This window comes from Marmota flaviventris, chromosome 12 (assembly GCF_047511675.1).
Source record: "Marmota flaviventris isolate mMarFla1 chromosome 12, mMarFla1.hap1, whole genome shotgun sequence".
NCBI classification, from domain to species: domain Eukaryota; kingdom Metazoa; phylum Chordata; class Mammalia; order Rodentia; family Sciuridae; genus Marmota; species Marmota flaviventris.
Window position 1 is genome coordinate 78,861,172 of NC_092509.1, and position 23,541 is coordinate 78,884,712.

The 23,541-nt window shown below is 37.1% G+C and overlaps 1 protein-coding gene across 4 annotated transcripts in view; it reads right to left on the reverse strand.

The window, feature by feature from the left end:
- Ppp1r12b (protein phosphatase 1 regulatory subunit 12B) overlaps positions 1 to 23,541 on the reverse strand; it is a 203,693-nt gene that overhangs the window by 86,726 nt on the left and 93,426 nt on the right. For all 4 annotated transcript variants that reach the window (XM_027945641.2, XM_071600174.1, XM_071600177.1 and 1 more), the window contains 2 exons: positions 4,605 to 4,695; positions 911 to 1,102 (listed from right to left, as the gene is read on the reverse strand). In XM_027945641.2, coding sequence (XP_027801442.1) covers positions 911 to 1,102; positions 4,605 to 4,695 — 283 coding nt within the window. The remainder of the gene's footprint in view (positions 1 to 910; positions 1,103 to 4,604; positions 4,696 to 23,541) is intronic.

The window sequence follows — 23,541 nt, forward strand, 5'->3', positions numbered from 1 at the left end:
AATAATATCTGGTAATAAGTATTTAATAAATATAGTAGCTTATAAAATAAAATACACAACAGAACACCAGTTTATATGGATTCTAGCCATTCAGAGTTAGAACATGAAAGAGATGATTCCTTTCTCCTACAACTAAACTGACCATAAAATTTATCAATTACAATTTTAAGAGTGAAAGAAGTGGTAATAATAATTGCACAGAGACAACAGTTATAACTAGAACCATCATAGGTAAACCAGGAGTATGCTTATCCCTAAGTATACTCTTGTACCTGTGACTACCAACTCCACCAGAGAAATGAAACATAAATCAAAATGTCCACCCCAACATAAATAAAAATGTACACCCAGGAGTGTTCTGTAAGCCTTTACATTTGTAGCAGTTTGGGGAACACATTAGTGGTTAAGAGACCAAGCCGTGGAGTCAGACTGCCTGTGTTCAAATCTTGCTTATCCACTCCTCAGCCGCCATGAAATGTTAGCTAAGTTACCCAACCTCTGTGACTCGATTTCCTCATAGATAAAATAGGAATAGCAATATCTACCTCAGAGGATTGTTTTGAGGATTAAAAACACATGAAATGCTTAAAGTAGTGCCTGGCAAAAATACTTAATAAATGTTTATATTCTTATTTGCATTTTATTATACTGTGGCCTCTCTTTTTGGAATAGGTATTTATTTAAAAGCATTAGTTAACTCCCAGGAGAAAAAAAATGGTCATTTAAGGAATGACATCCTTTGAATTCTTTCAGTCACATAGGTTTGCCAACTAAAGACAGTCATCAAGTCCTCTATTCCTGAGTGGTCCACTGCAAGGTAGAAGAGCATTTGAATGATCAATAAAGAACAGATTTGCAGAAATCAATTATCCTGCTTTTGTCACAGTACTTGCCAGCAAAATGAGCTCACCTCTTCATCCAGACTCCTGCCCCAGGGTTGCTGGTCTTCGCCAGCTTCCTTTGCTGGGACAGCTGAGGGCTCTTGCTTCTCAGTGCTCCCCTCCAGTCCTTCAGTGTCTGCAGGTTTTTCACTAGCCTGTCTCTCTGCCCTGGACCGGCTGAAAGTCCTTTCTGCTTCTTGAAGGTCTGTTAGAGTAACACCCTGGGAAAATAGCACAAGATCACGGCAGTTTCACCCTAACATGGAATACCTCTTGAGTAAGCAGGGAAACTCTCAAAAAGATCTAACGGTTTTCAAATCCCAGACGAAGATCCCAAAATGCATAATGAGGCCATTTCAAGCAATATATGCTTAAAATAAGCATCTCTGTGTGCAAAGAACCCAGGCCTGAATCTAGGTACATTTCAAACGTAATACTTTAGCTTTCCCAATTTGATCCCCAGAAAATAGGTCAACACTGATGTCTGCCTGTTATAGATATATTTCTTCCATACCAAATAGTTCTTGGCATTTTTATGTGAATATTCTCTATTCTCCCAAGATCAAACTGTTAACAAAAGAGATGTTCTGAACAGCAGATGCTGGAAAAACTTAATTTTACTCATAGAAAGAAAAGCCATATCCAAAAAGATGAAAATTCAGAGTAAAGCTAGAACAACAAAAAGAACTCCCAAAAGAAAAAGTAAGCTATTTCTTTAATATTATTTCCAAGTAACTCTAGGAATCATCCAGCGAGGTTCTTCCGACAATTAATGTTTGCCTCTGGGTCACAAAAGCAGCAAGGCAGAAGAAAAGCAAATGATGAGTCACTTGCAGCTGGGACAAAGGAGTTAGGAAGAGAATGTGATGAGTCTAACTGAAGGGGTTACATGCTCAAGTAATTAGAGGAAAAGGGATGTCCCAGAGCTGGAAGGTAGTTGATGGACACCAAATCCATAACTTGCTTTTTTTTTCACTTATTCACTCATTCTCTTAATAATTGTCTTTAAGCCCTAGAACTATGAAGACAACACCAATTATTTCTGTCAAGAAACTTTTAATCAAACAAAAATGATATAAGAAAATAAATATTAAGAAACACATACACACACACACAGAAAGAAACACAGTAATACATAACAAGCACACCTAACACTGATTTTGAAAGGTGGGGGGTTAAAAAAGACCATGGGTAGAGGGGAGGCTATGTAGAAATACTGAAACAAAGAGAAGCCATGGATCAGTCAGGGTCTGTAGTTAATTAAGCAAAAGACCTTCAAAATTTACTTTCTGAAGTAAATTTTGGAAGCTTGTAACCTGAAATAGGAATGCAAAATGAAAAATAGCATGGTGATTCCTCAAAAAATGAAAAATAGGCTGGACATGGGTGGAGCATGTCTATAATTTCAGGGACTCTGGGGGCTGAGCAGGATCCTAAAGTTGAGGCCAGTCTCACCAACTTAGTGAGATTCTGTCTTAAAATGCAGAAGAGTAAGGGCTGGCAATGTAGCTCAGTAGTAGAGTACCCTGGGGTTTAATCCCTAGCGTGTACCCCCCCCACACACACAAATTAAAATTAAAAGTAGAATGAGCATGTGATTTGGTAAGTTCCATTTCTAAGGATATACACATCAAAGAACTGACAGTAGGGTCTCAAAGTAAAATTTTGTACAGCCATTCTCAGCAGTATTATTCACAACAGCCAAGTATCCATCAACGGATGCATGGATACATAAAATATGGCATATACATGCAATGGAATATTATTTAACCTTAAGAAGGAAGACAATTTTGACATATGCTACAATATAGATAAACCTTGATGACACTATGCTAAATGAAATAAGCCAGACACAAAAAGACAAATAGTTGCATGATTCCACTTATATAAGGTTCCTAAATTGGACAGAAAGAAGAATGCTGCCTGCCAGGGGGGAAGGGAAATACTGTTTAATGGTTATAGAGTATCAGTCTGGAAAGTCAAAGTTCTAGAAATGGATAATGGTAATAGCTATAAAACAACATGAATGCACTTCATATCAATGAACTGTACACTTAAAAATGGAAAAAGTGGTAAATTTTATGTTATGTATAATTATCGCAGTAAAACAAAACCAAAAAAAAATATAGTCCACCTTGGTTCTCAAGGAGGATACATTCTAATAGGCAAAACAGAGAAATAATCATCAAGCAAAAATAAAAAAGGAAAACCTGACTCACTTTCTGAGGGTCAGAGAAGATAGAAGGATTTTTTTTGCTGCTATGAATAATGTCCCTTTTTTAGTCATCAACTTTACTACTTGACTTCTGCAGCATTTAAAAATGTTCAACTTCTCTTTTTTTGTGCAAACTGATTTTTCATTCATTTCCATGCCACCACTATTTTCTACTTCCCTTTTTACTTCTCTGGATGCTCCCTTTCATTCTGCTTCATGGGCTAATCTTTCTTTCCTCCTTAACTAACTCTGATTCATAGCTTCTTCCTCCATTCTCACTGCCATCACAACCTGAGTTCATGGCCTTGTCATTTTCAGCTTGGATTACTATTAACAGCTTCCTAGCAAATCTTCTAGTTTCCAGGCTTGGCAAACAAACACTGCCTACCACTTCCATTAATTCTCTGCATGGGGATTTTTGTGAAACATAAAGTAGACTCTATCACTCATCCTTAAACTGTTTCAATGGCTCCCTTAAGGGATTTCCCCACCCTTCTTTGTAACGTCTTTACTGAAATATAATTCACATATTGTAAAATTCACCCTTTAAATAATCCCATGGTTTTTAGTTTATTCATTGAATTGTGCAACTATCACCACTATCTAATTTCAGAACACTTTTCAACAGTCCAAAAAGAAACCCCACACCTATTAACAGTCATTTTCCATTCCTCTTCCCTCTAGCCCCTAGCATTCATCCACTTTCTGTCTCTCTGGATTTGCCCATTTTGGATACATCATATAAATGAAATTATACAACATATGGCACTTTTTGAGTCTGGCCACTTGAGCTTAATTAGCATAACGTTTTCTCAAAGTTTATTCATGTTGTAGTATGTAACAACAGTACTGCATTACTTTTTAATACCAAATAATATTCCATTGTATGAACATAGAACATTTTGTTTGTTCATTCATTAGCTAATGGACATTTGGTTTGTTTCTACCTTTTGCCTATTATGAATAATGCTGTTATAAACACTTAACATATAAGTTTTTATATGGACATTTTTATTTCTTTTACATATGTATGTTAAGAGTAGAACTGCTGGGTTGAGTAAACTCTATATTTAACATTTTGAGGAAGTGCTAACTATTTTCCCCTAGGGATTCCTAATGTGATTCTTTTTAAATATAATTATTAATACATATTTATGGGTTTCACTGTGACATTTCCATATACACATATATCTACTCCATGCTTTGTTTATGTCCAACAGCCCTCAACCCTCCCTTCTACAGGGCACAGGGTTCTTAAGACCCCCAAGCACTAGTGGAATGATGAGTCTTGCTCTGAGCCTGGAGGCACAGAGGTATGAGTGAGAGGTACAATGGAGAGTGGGTAGATGGAACTATAAATTCAATTGATTCTCTGTAGTGTAAGATTTAACAGAGTTTTTAATACAGTGGCTGGGATAAAGCATTCAGTTTAGTAGTTTTAAAATGTACCTGCAATGGAAAAATAGATAGATGAAAGGATATTTAAAAAAAAAAAAAATCACACTCACTTGAGTAGATCTTCGTGTTTGCCGAGCTTGTCTGGAACGTGCTTTCCGTAAAGACTCTGCTTCCTCATCCCGTACAGGAGTCAGATAGGACCTACAGAGAAGTAGGATCTTTGCTGCATGACTTGGGGAATGACAAGGTGCTTCCACACACTGAAGGGATTCCTATGCGCTAAGGATGAATTAAGGCAAAGTCCAAATGGCAGAAATGCTATTCGCCATCAGTAAAAATCACTGAATTGAAGACATAATTTGTGAATGTGTTATGTTCAGGTAGAACTGTACCACCTGTAAAAAAAGATTCTATTTCTTCTTTCCTTAATCCTTTCCTATAAGCCTTCAGAGAGAATATTTTCAGTATTTTGCCAATGAATGTGATGTTTGTTGTAAGATTTCTTTAGATACTACTTACTGAATCAGAGTAATTCCTTTCTATTTCTATAGGAAGCAGGCTAAGAATTTTTTTTTTTTTAATCACTAGGTGGACTAAACTTTATTGAATGCTTTTCTCTCCTATATATTTATATGTTGTTTCTTTCTTTCTTTTTTTTTTTTTTTTTGGTGCTGGGGACTAAACTCAGCTCATATGTGCTAGACAAGCATTCTACCACTGAGTTACAACCACGGTCCTTTGTATTTTCTTTTGAGACAGAGTCTCACTAAGTTGCCCAAGCTGGCCTTGAACTTGTGATCCACTTGCCTCAGCCTTTGTTTTACATTTTTATAATTTTCCTTTATTGACTTCATAGAAGACAGCCAGACTCTCATAGCTGCTTTTGCAGTCAATATATTTTAGTTGAAATATATTAAGACTAACTAGCCTTTCACAGATATACAGTTGCAAAAATGAGGAGTATTGTGATTATTTTTTCAGATAACTGTGGATATTGTTTGATACTATACCAATGTGGAATCTGAAATGTATTAAGAGACTTTTCATATTCTGTTACATTAAGATGCATTGGTCTGGGCTGGAGCTGTGGTAGAGCACTCCCCTAGTACTCCTGAGGCACTGGGTTCAACCGCCAGCACCATGTAAAAAAAGCTAAATATACAAAATAAAGGTATTGTGTCTATCTACAATTTAAAAAATATTTTTAAAAAAGATGCATTGGTCTACCTTGCACTTTGGATCTTCTTATCTATACATGATTTTGTAACATTATATCTCCATTAGTCATTTGCAAAATATCAGTGTACCTAGTTATGCATATCTTCCTAATACTGACACATTTATTTATACAATTAAAAAAAGACATTCCTTAATATCACCTTTGACCTTAGAACAATCTACATAATAGGAAGATGTCAGTATTACAGTGACATATACAAGTTTTCTAAAATTCTAATTTTTGCTTAAAAGTTTAAATTTTATGATTAGCAACAAATACTTAACAGGCTCACTTGGTTCATTTTCAAGAAAATGTCTCCATAACCATAGTGTCATCATTAGTCATTATAAAATGGTGTTCCATGAAAAAAGTTAGTTCTCTTCTTCTGAGACTATAATCTTATGTTAGGCCTGACTGGCCACATTTCATGTGTTTATTATCTTTTTCTGTATATCTTTTTATTTCTGTAAATTTCATTCTGGATATTTGCTACTGTCCCATCTAATCCTCTCTTTGGCAGGTTTGATGCAAACTAACCAATTGAATTTTCTAATTTCAGTTATTTTTCAGTTTAGAATTTCCACTTGATTCTTTTAATAGATTGCAATCCTCTGGTGAAATCCTCCATCTTATTTTTTTTGAATATATTAATCATAATTATTTTAAAGTCCATGTCTGATAATATCACTATCTGATCTGGTCCTATTATCTATTTTTTCTTTTGATCTTTTGGTAAATCGGTTTTATTTCCTGGTATAGCTAGTAACTTTTGAATTAACTCCAGATACAATTAATGAAAAAATGTAGTTTTAACTCACAGCACTAGAAGATGTCATCCTTCAGAGCAATTAGGTAAAAGTAGTTCTCAAACTTTGACTTGCCACAGAATCACTTGGAGAGATTCCACAACCCCAGAAGTTCTGCTTTGGTAGGGTTTAGGGTGGGAATCTAAGAATTTGCATTCCTAATTATTTCTCTGCTGATGATGCTCATTTATACTCTGAGAACCACGGGGATGAGGCAAATTTCCTTAATCCACTTTGAGACTAAGCTGACTGGAAGTCAGGCTTCAGTCTTTGCAGGGGGGCTGGTGTATTTTGGAAAAGCTGGTTTTTACATTTCCAGAGGTTGCCATCTATATGCTACAAGTCCATCATAAACAAATGATATGTATCAAAGAAGAGAGTGACTAACTTCTCCTTTGAAGGATGCAGTTGATTTAGTTGAACTAAAACCAGTCAGGTTTTAGTTCAAGTTTTACTTACTGTCTCTAATTGGGAATGGGATGCTCATACTATGGAACAATAGAACAGATAACTGGATTCTACTTCAATTACAAGTTTGCCTTAAAAGACTTAATCTTTTGGGACTTTGGTTTCTTCATTTATAAAATTAAGGGGTTGGTCTATAGTTTTTAAGGTCCCATTCAGCTTTAAGCCACAGTGAATCCATATTTATGCTGATTCTGGGCAAATGTCCTTGAAAACTTCCAGTTAAAATGCTTACTAACTGGTCTGGCCAAATAAACATTTTCCCTGAGTAGGGAGGGGTGGTTGGTTCAGTTGGACACTGTCCCCCATGCCAAATCCACAAATGCTCAAGTCCTATCTATAAAATGGTGCAGCACTTGCATATAATCTACAAACATCCTTCCATATACTTTAAATCACATGTAGATTATCTGCAATACCTAATACAACGTAAATGCTATGATAATAGTAGTTATATTGTATTGTTTAGAGAATTTTGACCTGAAAAAAGTTATGCATGTTCAGAAGAGATGCAGTTTTTTCCCCTGATTAGTTTTTGATTTGCAGTTGGTTGAATCCACCAATTCAGAACCCACTGGTACAGAGGGCCTACTATACTAAACTTCCTATATTCCATATGCCATTTCCTTTTGTACTTGCAACAGAACTTTGTGTGACAATGGAAATTTATATATCTGAACAGCCCAATATGGTAGCCAGTAGTCATGTGTGGTTTCTGAGCACTTAAAATGTGGCTATTGCAACACAGAAACTGATTTTTCATTTCATTTCAGTTAAACTTAAATAGCCACACACAACTACTGAATACCACACTGTAAAAAAAAAAAAAAATCTTGAAGTCCTGAAAAATCCAATTAAAAGATATTTATTGTCAGCCCCTTTCTTAAACCTGAAAATCAGATCCAACTCATACAACATAAACTTAACAAAATTTGTCGAGAACACAGTTTATTCACCAGCTAAGTTTAAAAGCAACTGATTTTATTTTCTTGTCGAAGTTCTCACTTTTCTTCTGTGTTTCCCAGAGGCAATATTACTGTAATCTTACATTTTTTATGTGGTACCTTTAAGTTTTATGAGGTTGTTCTGGGGCTCCCACCTTTAAGATATTTATAGATACAACAAACAGGAACAGGCTCACTGATGCAGCACACTCAGAGTTACTTTTTTGCTAATTGCAATGTTTGCACTCTGCTGTCTCCACATGCCTTATCCCATACCACCCCTCTTTCCCTCTTGCCCCTTTTGATACAGAGAGCTCAAAGAAAACAGACTGTTACCTCCTTGCGTAGGCCTGCATGGCAGAATGAAGGTCAAGAGATGAGTGGAGACCAAGAGCAAGGAAGGTAAGTGGCTGCTGGGAAAGACTGCAGTCTCAGCACCCGGTCTCCCTTGGAAACTAGAAAAGGCTTGCACTGCCACTGCTATCCAGCAACCCAGAGGCAAAGCCTGTAATTTGGTAAGAAGCTGCTACTAGAAAGGAGGAGGAGAAGGAAGGGGAGGAGAAATGGGGAGGAAGGCAAAATCTTGGGGCTCGGCAGAACCAATGCTACTAATAGTTCCCAAGATACAATTCCATTAGATGCATATTTTATACAGCGTACCAAACCAATCAATACTACTTCTCATCTGATAGACAGGGGAGGGAGAATTATTCCTCATGTAAAAGGAGGTACGCAAAAGAGCATTCTTGTTCTGGATACTATTTCATCTGCCCTTGGGCTATCCTAGTTGCTGCATTCATCCAAGTGAGCTATAAACATTGCCTCACAGGAGGCTCAGGCCTAGCCAGCTGGCAAATTTAAAGGGTGGGTGAAGAGACAGATTAAAAGGAAACACATGAGAGAAATGCAGGGACAGATTTCAGATCTGCTATAAATGGGTTAAATCTACATAGAGGGAGGCTATAAGAACTACTAAATTTGATAAGCTAGCTACAGATTTCTAGATCTAGTATATGTCACATATCAAAATGTGAACTGATTTTATGGTCTGGGATAATTGCATTCAAATGCTTGTGTGTCTTTTTGACCTATTTCAACACTGACATCAGAGATGAGGTTTAAGTGAAGAAGAGGACCAGCAGGAGGAGGAGGAGGAAACTTCCTGCAGTCAATCTCAGCATTTCTTGAATTCTGTGAATCAAGAGTTCTCAAAATGAGACAATTTTGACCTCTCTTTCCCCAAAGGTAGGGTTAGGCAGAATTATCTGTCTTGAAATGCCAATAGTACTGAGTTTGCAGGCATTGGGATCAGCACATTTTTTTTCCTGTAAAGACCCAGGTAATAAATCATTAGGTTTTGCAGACTTTCTAGTGCCAAAGCAGTCCTAGATGATACATAAATCAGTGGATGAGCTGTATACTCACTGCTTGCCATTCTACCCTGGTGGAACTAAAGCCAGATGGCTTGTAAAGCTTCAAATATTTACTATCTAGTCCTTTTCAGATCATTTTGCTGATCCTTGCTCTAGTCCCTAAGTTCTAGAGCACCAAACTATGGCTCAGAGAACTCCTTTTGGGAGTCTGGTGTTTCTGTGATGTATCTTAGATAAATACTATATCATCTTGATTCTTTTCTTTTGGAATATTGATTGGTTCCATTAGAAACATGCCAGCCTCAAGTGCCAAAGCCACTTTCACAAAAACAATCTTTTACTTATGTAGGTCACTTTACAATTAGTTCACTGGTCAGAGCAGGTGTTGCTGATGCCAACAATAACAGATTCATGCACAAGGCCAGTGAGTGCTGCTTTACTGCATACCCACAGGCTATACCAACTGGACATGGCCAACTATCTCAAATATTTATCACTGATTACAAAATAGATCAGGACAAATTCAACTCTATGGTTAATTTTCTTTTAGTCAAGAAAATGCAATAAAGCCAACAAACAAAGTGTACTTAGAAATAATGTAACTCTCAAACAATAGGAGAATGGTTAAATAAATTATGGATCATTCATATGATAAAGTGTTATACAGACATTAAAAAACAAACTAAAAAGTACTACAGGGGCTAACTTGGAAAATATCTGTACATGGAAAATATAAAGAGCTTAAACCATTTTTTTTATTTAAAAGACCAACAACCCCAACAACAACAAAGATCAATAAAACACATAATCAAGGAATTCACGAAATAGGAAGCCAGAAAAGTCTACTAATGGACGAGAAAATGCTATTTTAGCTGTGCACAGTGGTGCACACCTGTCATCCCAGTGAGTCGGAAGACTGAGGCAGAAGGATTGTAAATTCAAGGCCAGCCTCAGCAGTTTAGCAAGGCCCTAAGCAAATTAGACCCTGTCTCAAAATAAGATATAAAAATGGCAGCTCAGCAGTTTAGCAAGGCCCTAAGCAAATCAGACCCTGTCTCAAAATAAGATATAAAAATGGCTGGGGGATGTGGCTCAATGATTAAGGACCTCTGGGGAGGGAGGGAGGGGGGAGAGGGGGAGGGAGGGAGGGAGGGAGGGAAGGAAGGAAGGAAGGAAGGAAGGAATGTTGTTTCACTAGTATCAAGAAAATGCAAATTAAAACAAGAAGAAAAGACTACATTTTCCTTAGACTGGCAAAATATTTTTTTAAAAAAACAACTATGTCAAGTAGAAAGAACTAGCAACTTTCATACAGTGTTAGTGATACAAAGAAGGTAGCAATATATACTCACTTCTTCAGACCAGAAATTGATTTGAAAATATATACCCTTTAGGAAACTCTTGCACATTTATACAAAGAAATATGAACAAGAAGTATGCAGTAACATCATTAATGTTAGAAAAAAGAAGACCTTAACACAGGAAAAAAAAAGAAAAGATAGACTAAAATAAGCATTTAAGGTGAATGCTGGGTAAAAACAGTAAGTTTCAAAATAATGTATGCAAAGTGTAAAAATGTAAAAAATATTTGTGTGTGCATAAATAAAATAATAACAACAATAAGTTTAAGAATGATAAATATCAAATTCAGGATATTTATATTCAGATGGTGACTACCTGGTAGAGAGGGTGTTAAGAGATGAGATCAGGGTCTACAGGGGCTTACGCCATATATTCTCAATAGTTTATTTAAAAAGAACAAGCAATTTGGCAAAACATTGGGACCTGATCAAACTAACTTGGTATTTGTAATGTTTAATAATTAAAAAAAAGAATAAGTATAATAACACTATATCTCAAACAACTTATAAATATTTTAGCAGTAATATTACTGTAGGTGAAAATGTAATTTTTATTTTCTACTTAAAATATAGTTATGGTGGATAATTTTGTAAATGAACTTTTTAAGAGTTAAGGTTAACAAACCTTTAACCCTGAAAAGTGATCATTAATATAAAAAGAACTCTTGCAAGCCGAAAGATACATATAACAGAGAGATATTCATATTTCACAATGTGGAAAACTTAAAGACTAATAGATTTACAGACTCCTCTACTCTCACCAGCTCCTAGAAATTACTTTCTAGCTGCTATAATCACTAGCATGGCCTTTATTAGGGGAAAAAAAAAAAAGCGGGGGAGAGTGTTGGGGGAGTACGGGGATCGGGGGAGTAGGAAAAGCTCCCATACCTGTGGTTCTTAACCTGTACTAAACACTAATACCTTTAACAATCAGATAAAAACTGTAACTCTTTCCCAGAATAAAAGTACTTACATGTACACAAAATTTGCTAACAATATCAAGGATTTCTGTACTTTATCTTAGCTCAGATTAAAGGGGGCAGGGTCTAGAAGGTAAACCAGATTTACCTTCAGAGGAGGCCTATAGGTCTATTAACTTAATTTTCCAATCACCTATACTTTGCAGATGTATCAAAGTCCTTTAATTAAGACTCTGTGGGTGGAGGAAGGAGAGTGGGAAGAGATGGCTGATGTGTACAGGGGTGGTACAGCTGCATGGGAGGAATCACAGAGTAGTAGGATAACCATGATTCAAAACAATTAATTGAACACTTCAAAATAGTTAATAGAGGAATTTTGAATATTTCTGACACAAAGAAATGATAAATGTCTGAGGTGAGAGATACACCATTTGCCCTGGTCTGATCATTACGCATTGTACACATGTATTGAAATGTCACACTGCACCTGATAAACATATGCAATGATTATGTGTTAAAACTTTTTAACTTAACTTTTTGAGTTTTTAAGTCAAAACTCAGTGACACTGTTTAAAGTCATGTTTCCTATGGTATAATTTACATGCAGGAAAATTTGCCCTTTTTAGTATATTGGTCTGAGAGTTTTAGCAAATGCACACAGTCCCATGTATTGTATCACCATAATCAAGATAGAGGATAGTTCCATCATCCCTCTAATTCCCTCATGCCACTTTATAGCCATCACTTCCCACCAGCTAAGGGATTTTTTTTTTTAATTGCAGAAAAAAAATTAAAATATACTATTGAAGAAATGCATAGAATTTTCATTCAAATTTAAAAATAATATGTAATATAACAATTACCTTAGCCCACTAAGTTAGACATTGGCTACTACAATAGATTGTAGATTATAAAAAACAAAAACGGGGGGGGGGGGGGCTTTAAGATCTAGTGAATGAAATTCCTTATATTCTAACCAGTGCTTGCCACTGTGATCAAGTTCCAGGAAGGTGGAGACCACTCTTTGTCATTACATTACCAATACTGAGCACTGAGCCTGCCCTAGGTTAGGTATTCCAAAACAATTACTGGATTAAGTTATGAAAAAAATTCAGAATCTGGGCTATTAGTTTTGTCCTAAGGTTGGCCCCAATCTCCAACCAAATAGTTGCTTATTTGCCATTTTTAAAGTTTAGTCAATAGTATGTCGATTCATTTTTTTCATATTCAGCCATCTTCCCATCTTGCCGTTTTTGACTTATAAAAAATGAAGGTTTGAAAGTTTGCCTGAAAACTGGATCTTGTGGGGAAGATGAACATATTAAGTAGTGATAATTAAAATTGAAGACAGCAAAATGCCACAAATAGTGCTCTGGAGAGGAAACCTGATACTGGCTGGGAGACTCAGGAATAAAACATCACAGTGAGGTGATCTGAGTAGAACAAGTGGCTTCCTAGAAAACAAGGGGGTACAACAATTCCTGGGGCCACCTTCTCAGATTTTAAGTAGTAGACAGTGACCTAGCAGGAACAACAATCCCTGCTGTGGCACTGTGAGGGTGGACTGGCTGTGGGGCGCAGATGGGGGTTGCTCTGAGGGGAAGAAGGCCAAAGGTCTAGGCTGGGAGGCCTGAAACAACTGGACAGTGCAGGTACAGAGGAGACAGGGACTTGATGGATTCTTGAGAATGGCAGGACTTGGTGACAGATTAAAGGTGAGTAGTGGAGAAGGAAAAGGTTTCTAGTTTGACCTCCAAGTTTCCCAAATGGGTGACACTTATGCAGGACCATAAACAAAGATTTTCTTTTTTTAAACATGACTTTTTTTCTTGCCTTTTAAAGGTCAGAGGGAAGACTTATTTGGTTTATTTTGTTTATACCCTCTTTCCAAAGAGGACTTGAAAAACCCTTAAAGAAATGCAAACCTGTAACTATTCTTTACACAAAGAAATAAGAGGGGAAGAAAAATAATGGTCTCAAATGGCTTGTCATGGAATACTCACTAGAAGTCAGGCACTATCCTGAGCTCTTTACATGCCATTTTATGAAGAATGGGAGAGAAGTCTGGACTTAAGACAAGAGACTGAAGTGACTACTGAAGCAGCTGGAGTGGATAAGGTCAGCTGGGGAGAGTCACAGACAGAGAAACAAAGGACGCTTGTAGAATGATGTTTAAAGATGTTACAGAGGAAAAACAGCTAAGAAGGGACACAAAGGAGAAGCAATCAGAAAAGACAGAAGTAATCCAGGAAAGAATGGTATCAGAGAGGCCATGGTAGAATAAAAATTTAAGAAAGTAATAGTCAAAATTATAAAATGTTGCTGAAAGTTCAAGGTAAAAGATGAAGTGACCACAAAATCTGATACAAGGATCTTCACAGGACCATTTAGCAGAGCAATTTCACTGGATATGCAGGTGTGGCAGAATTTCTCTTCTAATAGAAGAGCGAAAAGGAGGTCAGGAAGTGGATAAAGTAAAATTAGAGTCCCCCCAACTTTTCTGTATAAGGGATTGATCGCAGAGGTGTTTTATTACTGAGCCACATCCCCAGCCCTTTCTTTATTTTGAGACAGGGGTCTCACTAAATTTTGGAGGCTGACCTTGAACTTGGAATCCTCTTGCCTTGGCTTCTGAGCCTCTGAGATTATAGGCATGCACCACTACCTCTGTGCCTGGCAAATTAGAGGACTTTCAAAGACTAACAGCAGAGGAAAAAGTGAAATATGGCAACACCAGAGGGCAGTGCAGGGCTAAAGGTGAGTTCCATCAAGATGGGAAAGACAAGCACCTGTCAAGGACAAATGGTCTTTACACAGGGAAATCTGTAATAGATAAAGCTAAGCTTACAGTTTTGCTTCCCATTATTTATGAATTTTGTGTGCCAAGTGGTTTCTTTTAAATACCATCAGCTTCATTATAAAGGAACTTGGTTCTTGAGGGATCTTTCAGCTATTACTATATTTTATTTACATGTCAATGATCAGTAACCCATTTTCAGCACAAGTGCACAGGGATTGTGAATCGTATCCTATTTCCCTTTCAGGTTAGAAGACTAAGATTTCCTAAGAGGAAATAAATTAAAGAACTGGGTCAGTATATTGCCCAGGGTTATCTAAGAGACTCTAAGGAAGAAAATGAATTGTTTAAAGTAGAATCAGAAATGATTCATGCAATTGCTGTCAGCTAATTCCAATTTTTCAAAACTTCTTTAAATAGAAATATACATACCCAATACTCTAGAACTCTCCCAACGGTAAACTTCTTAACCCAGCATTCTTACCCAAAACTGGACAGGTGGCCTGTAAGACAACCTCTCACTTGGTTCTCCAAGTCTCTGGTATTACAGGCATGTACCACTGCACCCTGCTACCTAGATACTCCATTCTATACCACTCACCTTCTCTGAACTCCTAACATACCTACCTGAATGCAATTTTGCACTCAAGGATGTATTATTCTCTAATAAGTACTCATGGTTTGCTATGTATAAATTTGATTATTAAATATTTTTATTTTAGATTAAATTTTTTTTTTCAGTTGTTGGTGGACTTTTATTTATCTGTATGTGATGCTGAGAATCAAACCCATTCTAGGCAAGTGCTTTACCACTGAGTCACAACCCCAGCCCTGATGTACTGAATCTTGATGGTACAATGTGGGGCATATGCCTTTCTTATCATAACCCACTGTTCTTAGCACAACATGGAGCACACAAATGGTGAGAGTCACTGATGGTTTGGAATTCTGTGATTTTTAGAATCCAATATTATCTATAGATCTCCTAACGTCACCAAATTGCCAATTAAGAAACTCAGACTAGGGGAGTTACATAGCTTGCCTGAGAAGGCATAAGTTGTATGCTTTGCTTAAGGGTAAATGAGGTATCCTTCTTGCAACCCAGGGAAGTTTTTTGTTTTTTCTTTTTAACCTTGTGCCTGCTTCTCTATTTTGAAGAAGCACCAGAGTGGAAGTTCACAAAGGACCTCCACATTTCAGAAAATATTTGCACTTCTTATATCAATACACTTAAAATGGAATGGGGGAGATAAAGCTCATCTGAAAACTGATTCAAACACAAAACAGGGACTTCAGGAGCAATGCACCAAGATCAATTGACATTCCTCTGCTGCCATCTTATGGACATAGATGATTATAACACAGGGCTTATTTTCATTTAAGAAAATGTTATTCAACATTGACACATCTATGTATTAGGCTCTGTGGTGAGAAGAAAACCCTACAGAAAAGCAGCACCACAAAGTTCACAGTGTAGTGAATGAAGAGCAACAACATATTATTTATCTGATTAAACTAGTCGGAATAACAGTACTACTGAAGAACAAATCTGATTTCAGCCTGGAGATGGGGAGCAGGATAGTGAGCAGTAGGGTTTAATCTGTGGGAGTTCTTATGCATGAATAATGTGTTAAGTAGAGAAGGTGAGGGCGGGGGAACCATATTCCAGGGAAAAGGTTTCGAATGGACAAAGGAAGAGGATTGTTAAGGTAGAATGAATTCAGGAAATGTCTAAGTTTTATATCTGGGTAAGCTGATGCAATTACTAAGGCTATAAAATACAGGAAGAGTAGAAAGAAAAGGATGAGAAGGATAGGGAGAATAGTACAGTTCTGGGTAAGGTGAATTCAGAGCCTGATGAAAGGTAGCCATAGTGGCTTGGGGAGGCTGAGACAGGAGGATAAGGAGTTGAAAGACAGTCTCAGCAACATAGCAAGACCTTGTATAAGTAAACAAACATTTTTAGAAGAACCTGATGAGTATTCTCTCTACAGGACTAAAATGACTAATAATTGTCAGCAGGATTTTCGAGACTGCCTGGCTTAGCATGATTTTGAATTTTGCTCGGAAACTGGTCCTCTGCATATACAAGATCAATTAGGAAGCTTCTCATCTTATAGATGGAGAAAAATGTTTACTTTCATCAATATTCATCTGATTGTAAAGTTTGTGGTAAATAAACAGCTTTTACACAGACCTCATCAAATTCCCCTCTTCATTTTATAATTTCTTCTTCAAAGTCCAGTTCAGTTTGCAAAGTGCCCTTCACCTATATAAACCAGCTTCTCTCTCTAATTTCTCTAAATACCTGAAAATTTTTATTTAAAATATATAGTATGAAAAATTTAAAACAAAAAAGAATACAATCACTACCTGCGTATCCTTACCATCCAATTTAAGAATAATAGTACCAATACCAATTTCCTCTTAAAAGGAGAAAATTTGGGGCTGGGGTTATGCTTAGTGGTAGAGCGCTTGCCTAGCATGTGTGAGGCCCTGGGTTCGATTCTCAGCACAACATATAAACAAATAAATAAATAAAGGTCCATCGGTAACTAATAAAAATTAAAGAGAGAGAGAGAGAGAGAGAGAGAGAGAGAGAGAGAGAGAGAGATCCTACTTCTTGAATTTCTTAATTGTCTTCTGTAACCTCAACCTCTTTGGTCTGATTCTTAGATCAATGCACATGTTTAAATTCATTAAGAATATGAAGAAAAAAAAAAAGAAGTTCCAAAAGCAGTTATTCTGAACACTTCGTATCTTATTCCTCCTACCTACCTTCTCCTTCTCCTCCAGTCACAACACTAAAACAATCTATGCAACAAGTCAGCTTCCCAAAGAACCATCAGAAAAGGAGGACAGAGTACAAACATATATACAGAATATCTAAGCTGTCAGGCAGAATTTTTTTTTTTTTTACCTGTTGCTTCTGCCATTCCATGTCAAGCACTTGCTGAAGTCTCAGTTCAGAATATCCAAGTTAGCCTTCAAATACTGAGTATTAGGAAACTTTGGCAGAGGCTTGTCTCAATTCCCTGGAACACACAGATCAACTTCCTGTGCTTCTGATTTTCATAAAATGAGGAATGGCAAGGCACTCAACTGCCAGATCAAATCAATCCACATGAGGTAAAGCTACTTCAGACACACCTTGCCACACACCTGTGCAGCTGCATTCCCATAAGTCCAAGTTTCAACAAACAGGTGGCCACTCCTCTAGTTGTTCTTCCCCAGTAAACACCAGAACCCATTTTATGAGATTGTTTTTAAAGCAGTGGTCTTTTGCTAATATGGGAAAATGAACTGGTAGACAGGAAGTGGGAGGGGGAATAAGGGCACACAATTTTGGCCCCTCCCATGTGTTGCTAATTCAGCTCTGAAAAAAGAATCACTTTTATCAGAAGGAGATTAACTGTGAAGACATGGCTGATAAGGGCTTTTGAGTAGCAGGTGTTAAGTGACTGCTCTCTGAATTGGCTGAGGAATGGGAGCAGAACCAGAGGCTCTGCTGCCTCAGGGAATGAACTCTTGTCCTTTCTCCTAAGTGCAAGAGTCCTGAGGGGTGGATTGTTTTAAACATCCCCTCCTAAACTGTTGAGGATTTGCATGACAAATGCCATTGTCTCTGGAAAATGAAGTGAGGTTATGTTTTAATGGCAATGTTCAGCAACAGAAATGGCAAAAGAGTAGCAGACTTTTAATTAAAGGCCCTAAATTTCATTACAGTTAACTCTTAGGAGACAGCACCCAGGTCTTCCTTCCCAGAATTAGTATTGCTAAACAATACTGATGTTATTTTTAAACCCGCAAGTATATCATTCAATGGTAATTACCATGATTCTAAAAGAGTTGCTTCATCCTCAAAAGAAATTCCATATGCATTCATTGCCCACTTCATGATTTTAAATATAGATTGCCAGCCTCATTCTTACTAAACAAATAGCACCACATTCTATCACACCTAAAACACATCTAAAAATTAGTTACAAGATGCATTACTGCTTTGTTTATTTATTTATTTATTTATTTATTTTTTAAAGAAGTGTCAGTAAACCTATCACAATGCTTTCTTTTCTTTTAGTTTTTGTGTCAGGGATTGAACCCACACATGCTTGCTTATAATCTTATAGCTCAATTAACATTTAAGTTACTAAAAGACATCTTTAAGATGCATTTACCTAGACATATTTAGAATCAGCAATACACAAAACCCAGTGGATACAACAATATGGAACCCTATCTCTACAAGAATCAGTTGCTACCATTATCCACATGCTTAGCTCACTAGCTGTTGCCTAAATGTCCAAGATTCCTGGACACCTCTTGGTGAGGGAAGAAATGGCATCAGAAGATATGCACATGGTTGCACTATATTACCATGAAGAAGATTTTCCCCTTAGATATCCATGAAGTATGTCCCAACAATGCGTTACATTGTAAATATAGGCATATCTTGTTTCCTTGTATTTTGCTTTGTTGCACTTCACATGTTATGGTTTTTACAAATTGAAGGTTTATGGCAACCCTGCTTTGAGTAAGCCATTTTTCCAACAGTGTGTGCTCATTTCACTTCACTGTGTCATAATTTGCTAATTATCACATTTCAAATTTTTTCATGATGATTATATCTGTATGGTGATCTGTGATCAGTAACATTTGATGTTACTATTGTAATTTCTTTGGATCTCTATAACCAGGCCTATATAAGATGGTGAACTTGATTGACAAATGTTGTGTGTGTTCTGACTGTTCTGCCCACTGGCTATTTCCCATCTCTCTCCCTCTCCCCAGGCCTCCCTTTTCCCTGAGATGTAACAACAATGAAATTAGAACTATTAATAACTCCACCATGGCCTCTAAGTGTTCAAGTGAAAGGAAGAGTCACGTATCTTTCACTTTAAATCAGAAGCTAGAAATGATTAAGCTTAGTGAGAAAGGTTTGTTAAAAGTGAGAAAGTCTGAGAGCTTAGTTTCTTGTGCCAGTTAGCCAATTTGTGAATGCAAAGAAAAAGTTTTTGAAGAAAATTAAAAGTGCTACCCTAGAAATGATAAGAAAGAGAAACGGCCTTATTGCTGATATGGAGAAGATTTTAGTGGTCTGGATAGAACACCAAACCGGTCACAGCATTCCTTCAGGGGATCATTTAGGGCAAGACCCTAACTTTCTTCCATTCTAGCAAGGCTGAGAGAGGTGAGGAAGTTGCAGAAGAAAAGTCTGAAGCTTGCAGAGGTTGGTTCAGGAGGTTTAAAGAGAGAAGCCACTTCTATAACATCAAAATGCAGGTGAAGCCACAGTGCTGATGTAGAAGCTGCAATAAATCATCTACAAGATCCAGCTAAGATAATTGATGACGATGGCTGTGCTGAACAACAGATTTTCAATGCAGATGAAATAGCTTTTTATTGGAAGGAGACACCATCTATGAAATTCATAGCTAGAGAGGAGAAGTCAATTCCTGGCTCAAAGCTTCAAAGAACAGGCTGCCTCTCTTGTTAGGAGCTAATGCATTTATCTATCTGGTGCCTTTAAATTGAAACCAACACTCATTTACCATTCTGAAAATCCTAGGGTCCTTATAAACTATACTGAATCTACTCTGCCTGTGTTCCTTAAATGGAACAACACAGCACATGTGTTTACAACATAGCTTACTAAATATTTTATGCCCACTACTCTGAGACCTACTACTCAGAAGAAAAGATTCCTTTCAAAATATTACTGCTCATTGACAATGCACTTAGTTACCCACCAGCTCTGATGGAAATACACATAGAGATTAATGTTGTTTCATGACTGTTAACACAACACCCATTCTGCAGCCCATAGATCAAAAAGTAATTTTTACTGTCAAGTCTTATTATTTAAGAAATACATTTCATAAGGCTACAGCTGTCATAGATGGTGATTCCTCTGATAGATCTGGGCAAAGTAAATTGAAAACCATCTGGAAAGTATTCACCATTTCAGATACCATTTAAGAACATTGATGATTCATGGAAGGAGGTTGAAATATCAACATTAATAGGAGTCTGGAAGAAGCTGATTCTGACCCTCATGGATGACTTTGAAAGGTTCAAGTTTTCAATTTACAGATGCGTTGGAAATTGTAAGAGAACCAGAGTTAAAAGCAGAGAAAGAGACTGAACTGCTGCCTCTCACAACAAAACTTATATAGATGAGGAGCTTCTTATGAATGAGCAAAGGAAACAGTTTCTTCAGATGGAGTCTACTCCTGGTGAAGATGCTGCAACCACTGCTGAAATTAAAGGATTCAGAATCTTACATAAACTTAGCTAACAAATCAGGGGTAGGGTTGACAGGACAGACTCCAATGTGGAAAGTTCTATGGTAGGTAAAATACTATCAAACAACATCTCACTCTTCTAAGAAATCTTTCATGAAAGGAAGAGTCAATTGATGAGGCAAATTTCATTGTCTTATTTTAGGAAAGTGTCATAATGACCCCAGTCTTCAGCAACCACCACTCTGACCAGTCAGCAGCCCTCAACATCAAGACAAGACCCTTCATCTGCAAAAAGATTATGACTTGCTAAAGGCTCAGAAAATCCATTGCATTTTTTAGCAATAAGATATTTTAAAATTAAGGTATGTATTTTGGTTTTTTAAACATAATGCTATTGCACACTTAACAGACTATAATACAGTATAAACATAGTGTTTATATGCACTGGGAATCCAAAACATTTGCTTTTTTACAATATTCACTTCATCGAGGTGGTCTGGAACCAAACCTGTACTATGTCTGAGGTATGCCTATAATAGATAAGGAGATAAAATGCAAGACAAGTGGGCTTAAAAGAAGAACACAGTCTTAAAACATTGAGATACAGGATCCCTATAATATATAGGGTTTAAAAATTAAATAAAACAACCTGAAATCTAAAATAGTAGCAATAGTTAACACTCTGGGAGTAGATCTTGGCTCTGCTGAAGTTAGACACAGATCTTAATGAAAGTCCGCAAAGCATTTTACTGGTAGCAATATAAATAGTTATTATGTGTACATATCCCTAAATTATTTTAAAGTTTGAGAAGAACTTTTACATAGTATGCTTCTTTTAATCCTCAAAATAGCCCATGAGATAGGCTTGGGAACATTTGGGTCATACATGAATTATTTGATTCCTACAACAAGTTTACAAAGTAGGCACTGCTATCCCTCTTTTACATATGAGGAACAGGTCAGAAAGGGAACCTGATTTACCCCAAATCACACGGCAAGTAAGAGGCTGAAGTGGAATTTTCTTAATCAATTCTGTGCACTGCCCACAGAGTCCGGCCTTTTACCGTGGCCCATAGGTAGCCCAGTCCCTCAGGTAGCAACTTATCATCATTATCATTTCAAAAACAGTCATGTTCTGAAGAAAAAATTCAAATTTAAAAGATTTAACACTAAAGGCAGTTCTGTCTGTATGGTGTCTTTAGCCTGGTGAAGCTTCTTGTCATTCTGCTACCTAAGGACTGGGGGCCCCAAGCAGTGGATCACTTTTCTTTCTATTCCAGAACTGTTTGGAGCATAATCCAATTGTATTAACAACCCAGAGACTTCCAAAATGACAACTTGCTAATCATCTGAGCCTTAAGCAAGCTATAATCTTCTTGTGGGTGGAGGATGTTGTCGTGATGTTGATGGCTGCTGAGCCATCAGGGTGGTGGTTGCTGAAGATTGTGGAGTCCCTGTGGCAATTTCCTAAAATAAGACAATGAAATCTGCCTTATCAGTTGACTCTCCCTTTCACTTAAGATTTCTCTGTAACATGAGATGCTGTTTGATAATATTTTACTCACAATAGAAAATGTACCTACTACCATATATATTTCACTCTCTTCCTGTTCAATATATTCATACTTACAGAATAATCATGTGAGTAGAGAAATTTATTTAGTAAATTAAATTGGTAAATTCAGCATTGCTGCAGACCTCAAGATAAAGAAAACACTCACTTGACAACAACAACAACAACAACAACAAAAGAGAGATTAAGAGAAGTCTGTGAAATCTCTTCTCTAGAGTACCTTTTTGAATTGATAACTGTCTACAGCTTGGGATAGGGATGAACACATGATAAAAACCATGACTCAAGAGTTTAGTTGGTTGGTATATATTTCTAACATCTCAAAGACGATGCCAAATTAATCTGTTGACAGCCCCATGTTAGCAGGATTAACTACCTAGCTTACAACACCATAAGAGATTCAAGAAGGGGGTTGAATATGGGTGGTGTATGTGACCCAACCAGTAGTGACCATATCCTGAGAAGTAAAGCAGAGTCACATATAATTTGGGCTATTTGGGAGAGACAAGCAATTTTAGCTTCTTGTGGAGAAAAACTATTAAAGCCATTTCTATAAAGAAAAGAAAGGCCATAAAACTAATTTAAAATTCAGGGCTGCTGGGGGAGGAGAAAAGCAAGAAAAGCAAAGGCAGACACTATCAGACTCTAATATTAGCCAAGGGAATTGTTTATATTTTGTTGCTAAGGAAAACTTGGAGCTTTGGAAAATGAACCCAACCACTACACTATGACAGCTGCTGCTTGGCCCTGGTATCCCTGCAGACTTATCTGCCAACTTGCCACTTGCCGTTTCTATCCTGTTGTCTGCCAGTCAATTCAGTCCCTTTATAATCAGATGACCCTGTTGGTTTTCATAGTTCCCAGGATAATCCAAAGACTGGATGGTGGTGATTACAGTGCCAAGAAGGTAGAGACTGTTGCATTCTGGAATGCGGATTAAGACAGGCTGTCCCTGATTCAAAAACCTTTATCCTGAATTCAAAAGCTGTAGTTGGTGTGTTCAATGAAGAAGAGGCCTGGGAGAGGTCTCCACTATGCCTCTCACTCAAGGTGTGATACTAAATGAATTACTCTGCTCACAAGGCCTCAGCATTCCCATGTATCAAGCAGGGAGCATACCTCCTATTTCTTTCCGTCATGTAAAGAGAATATATTTGAGTACACTTTAGACTTACAGAGCTGGGGCAGGGGTTGGAGAGTAAGGGGGAAGGAACTTTGCAAAGCTATGATTATGTCGTTGAAAATAACAAACTGTTTCAGAAGTTCTGCCATAAGCTATGTAAGAAAAATCACAAATTATTTAGCATCATGCAAACTTTGAATCTCAGGCTATTACAATTACTC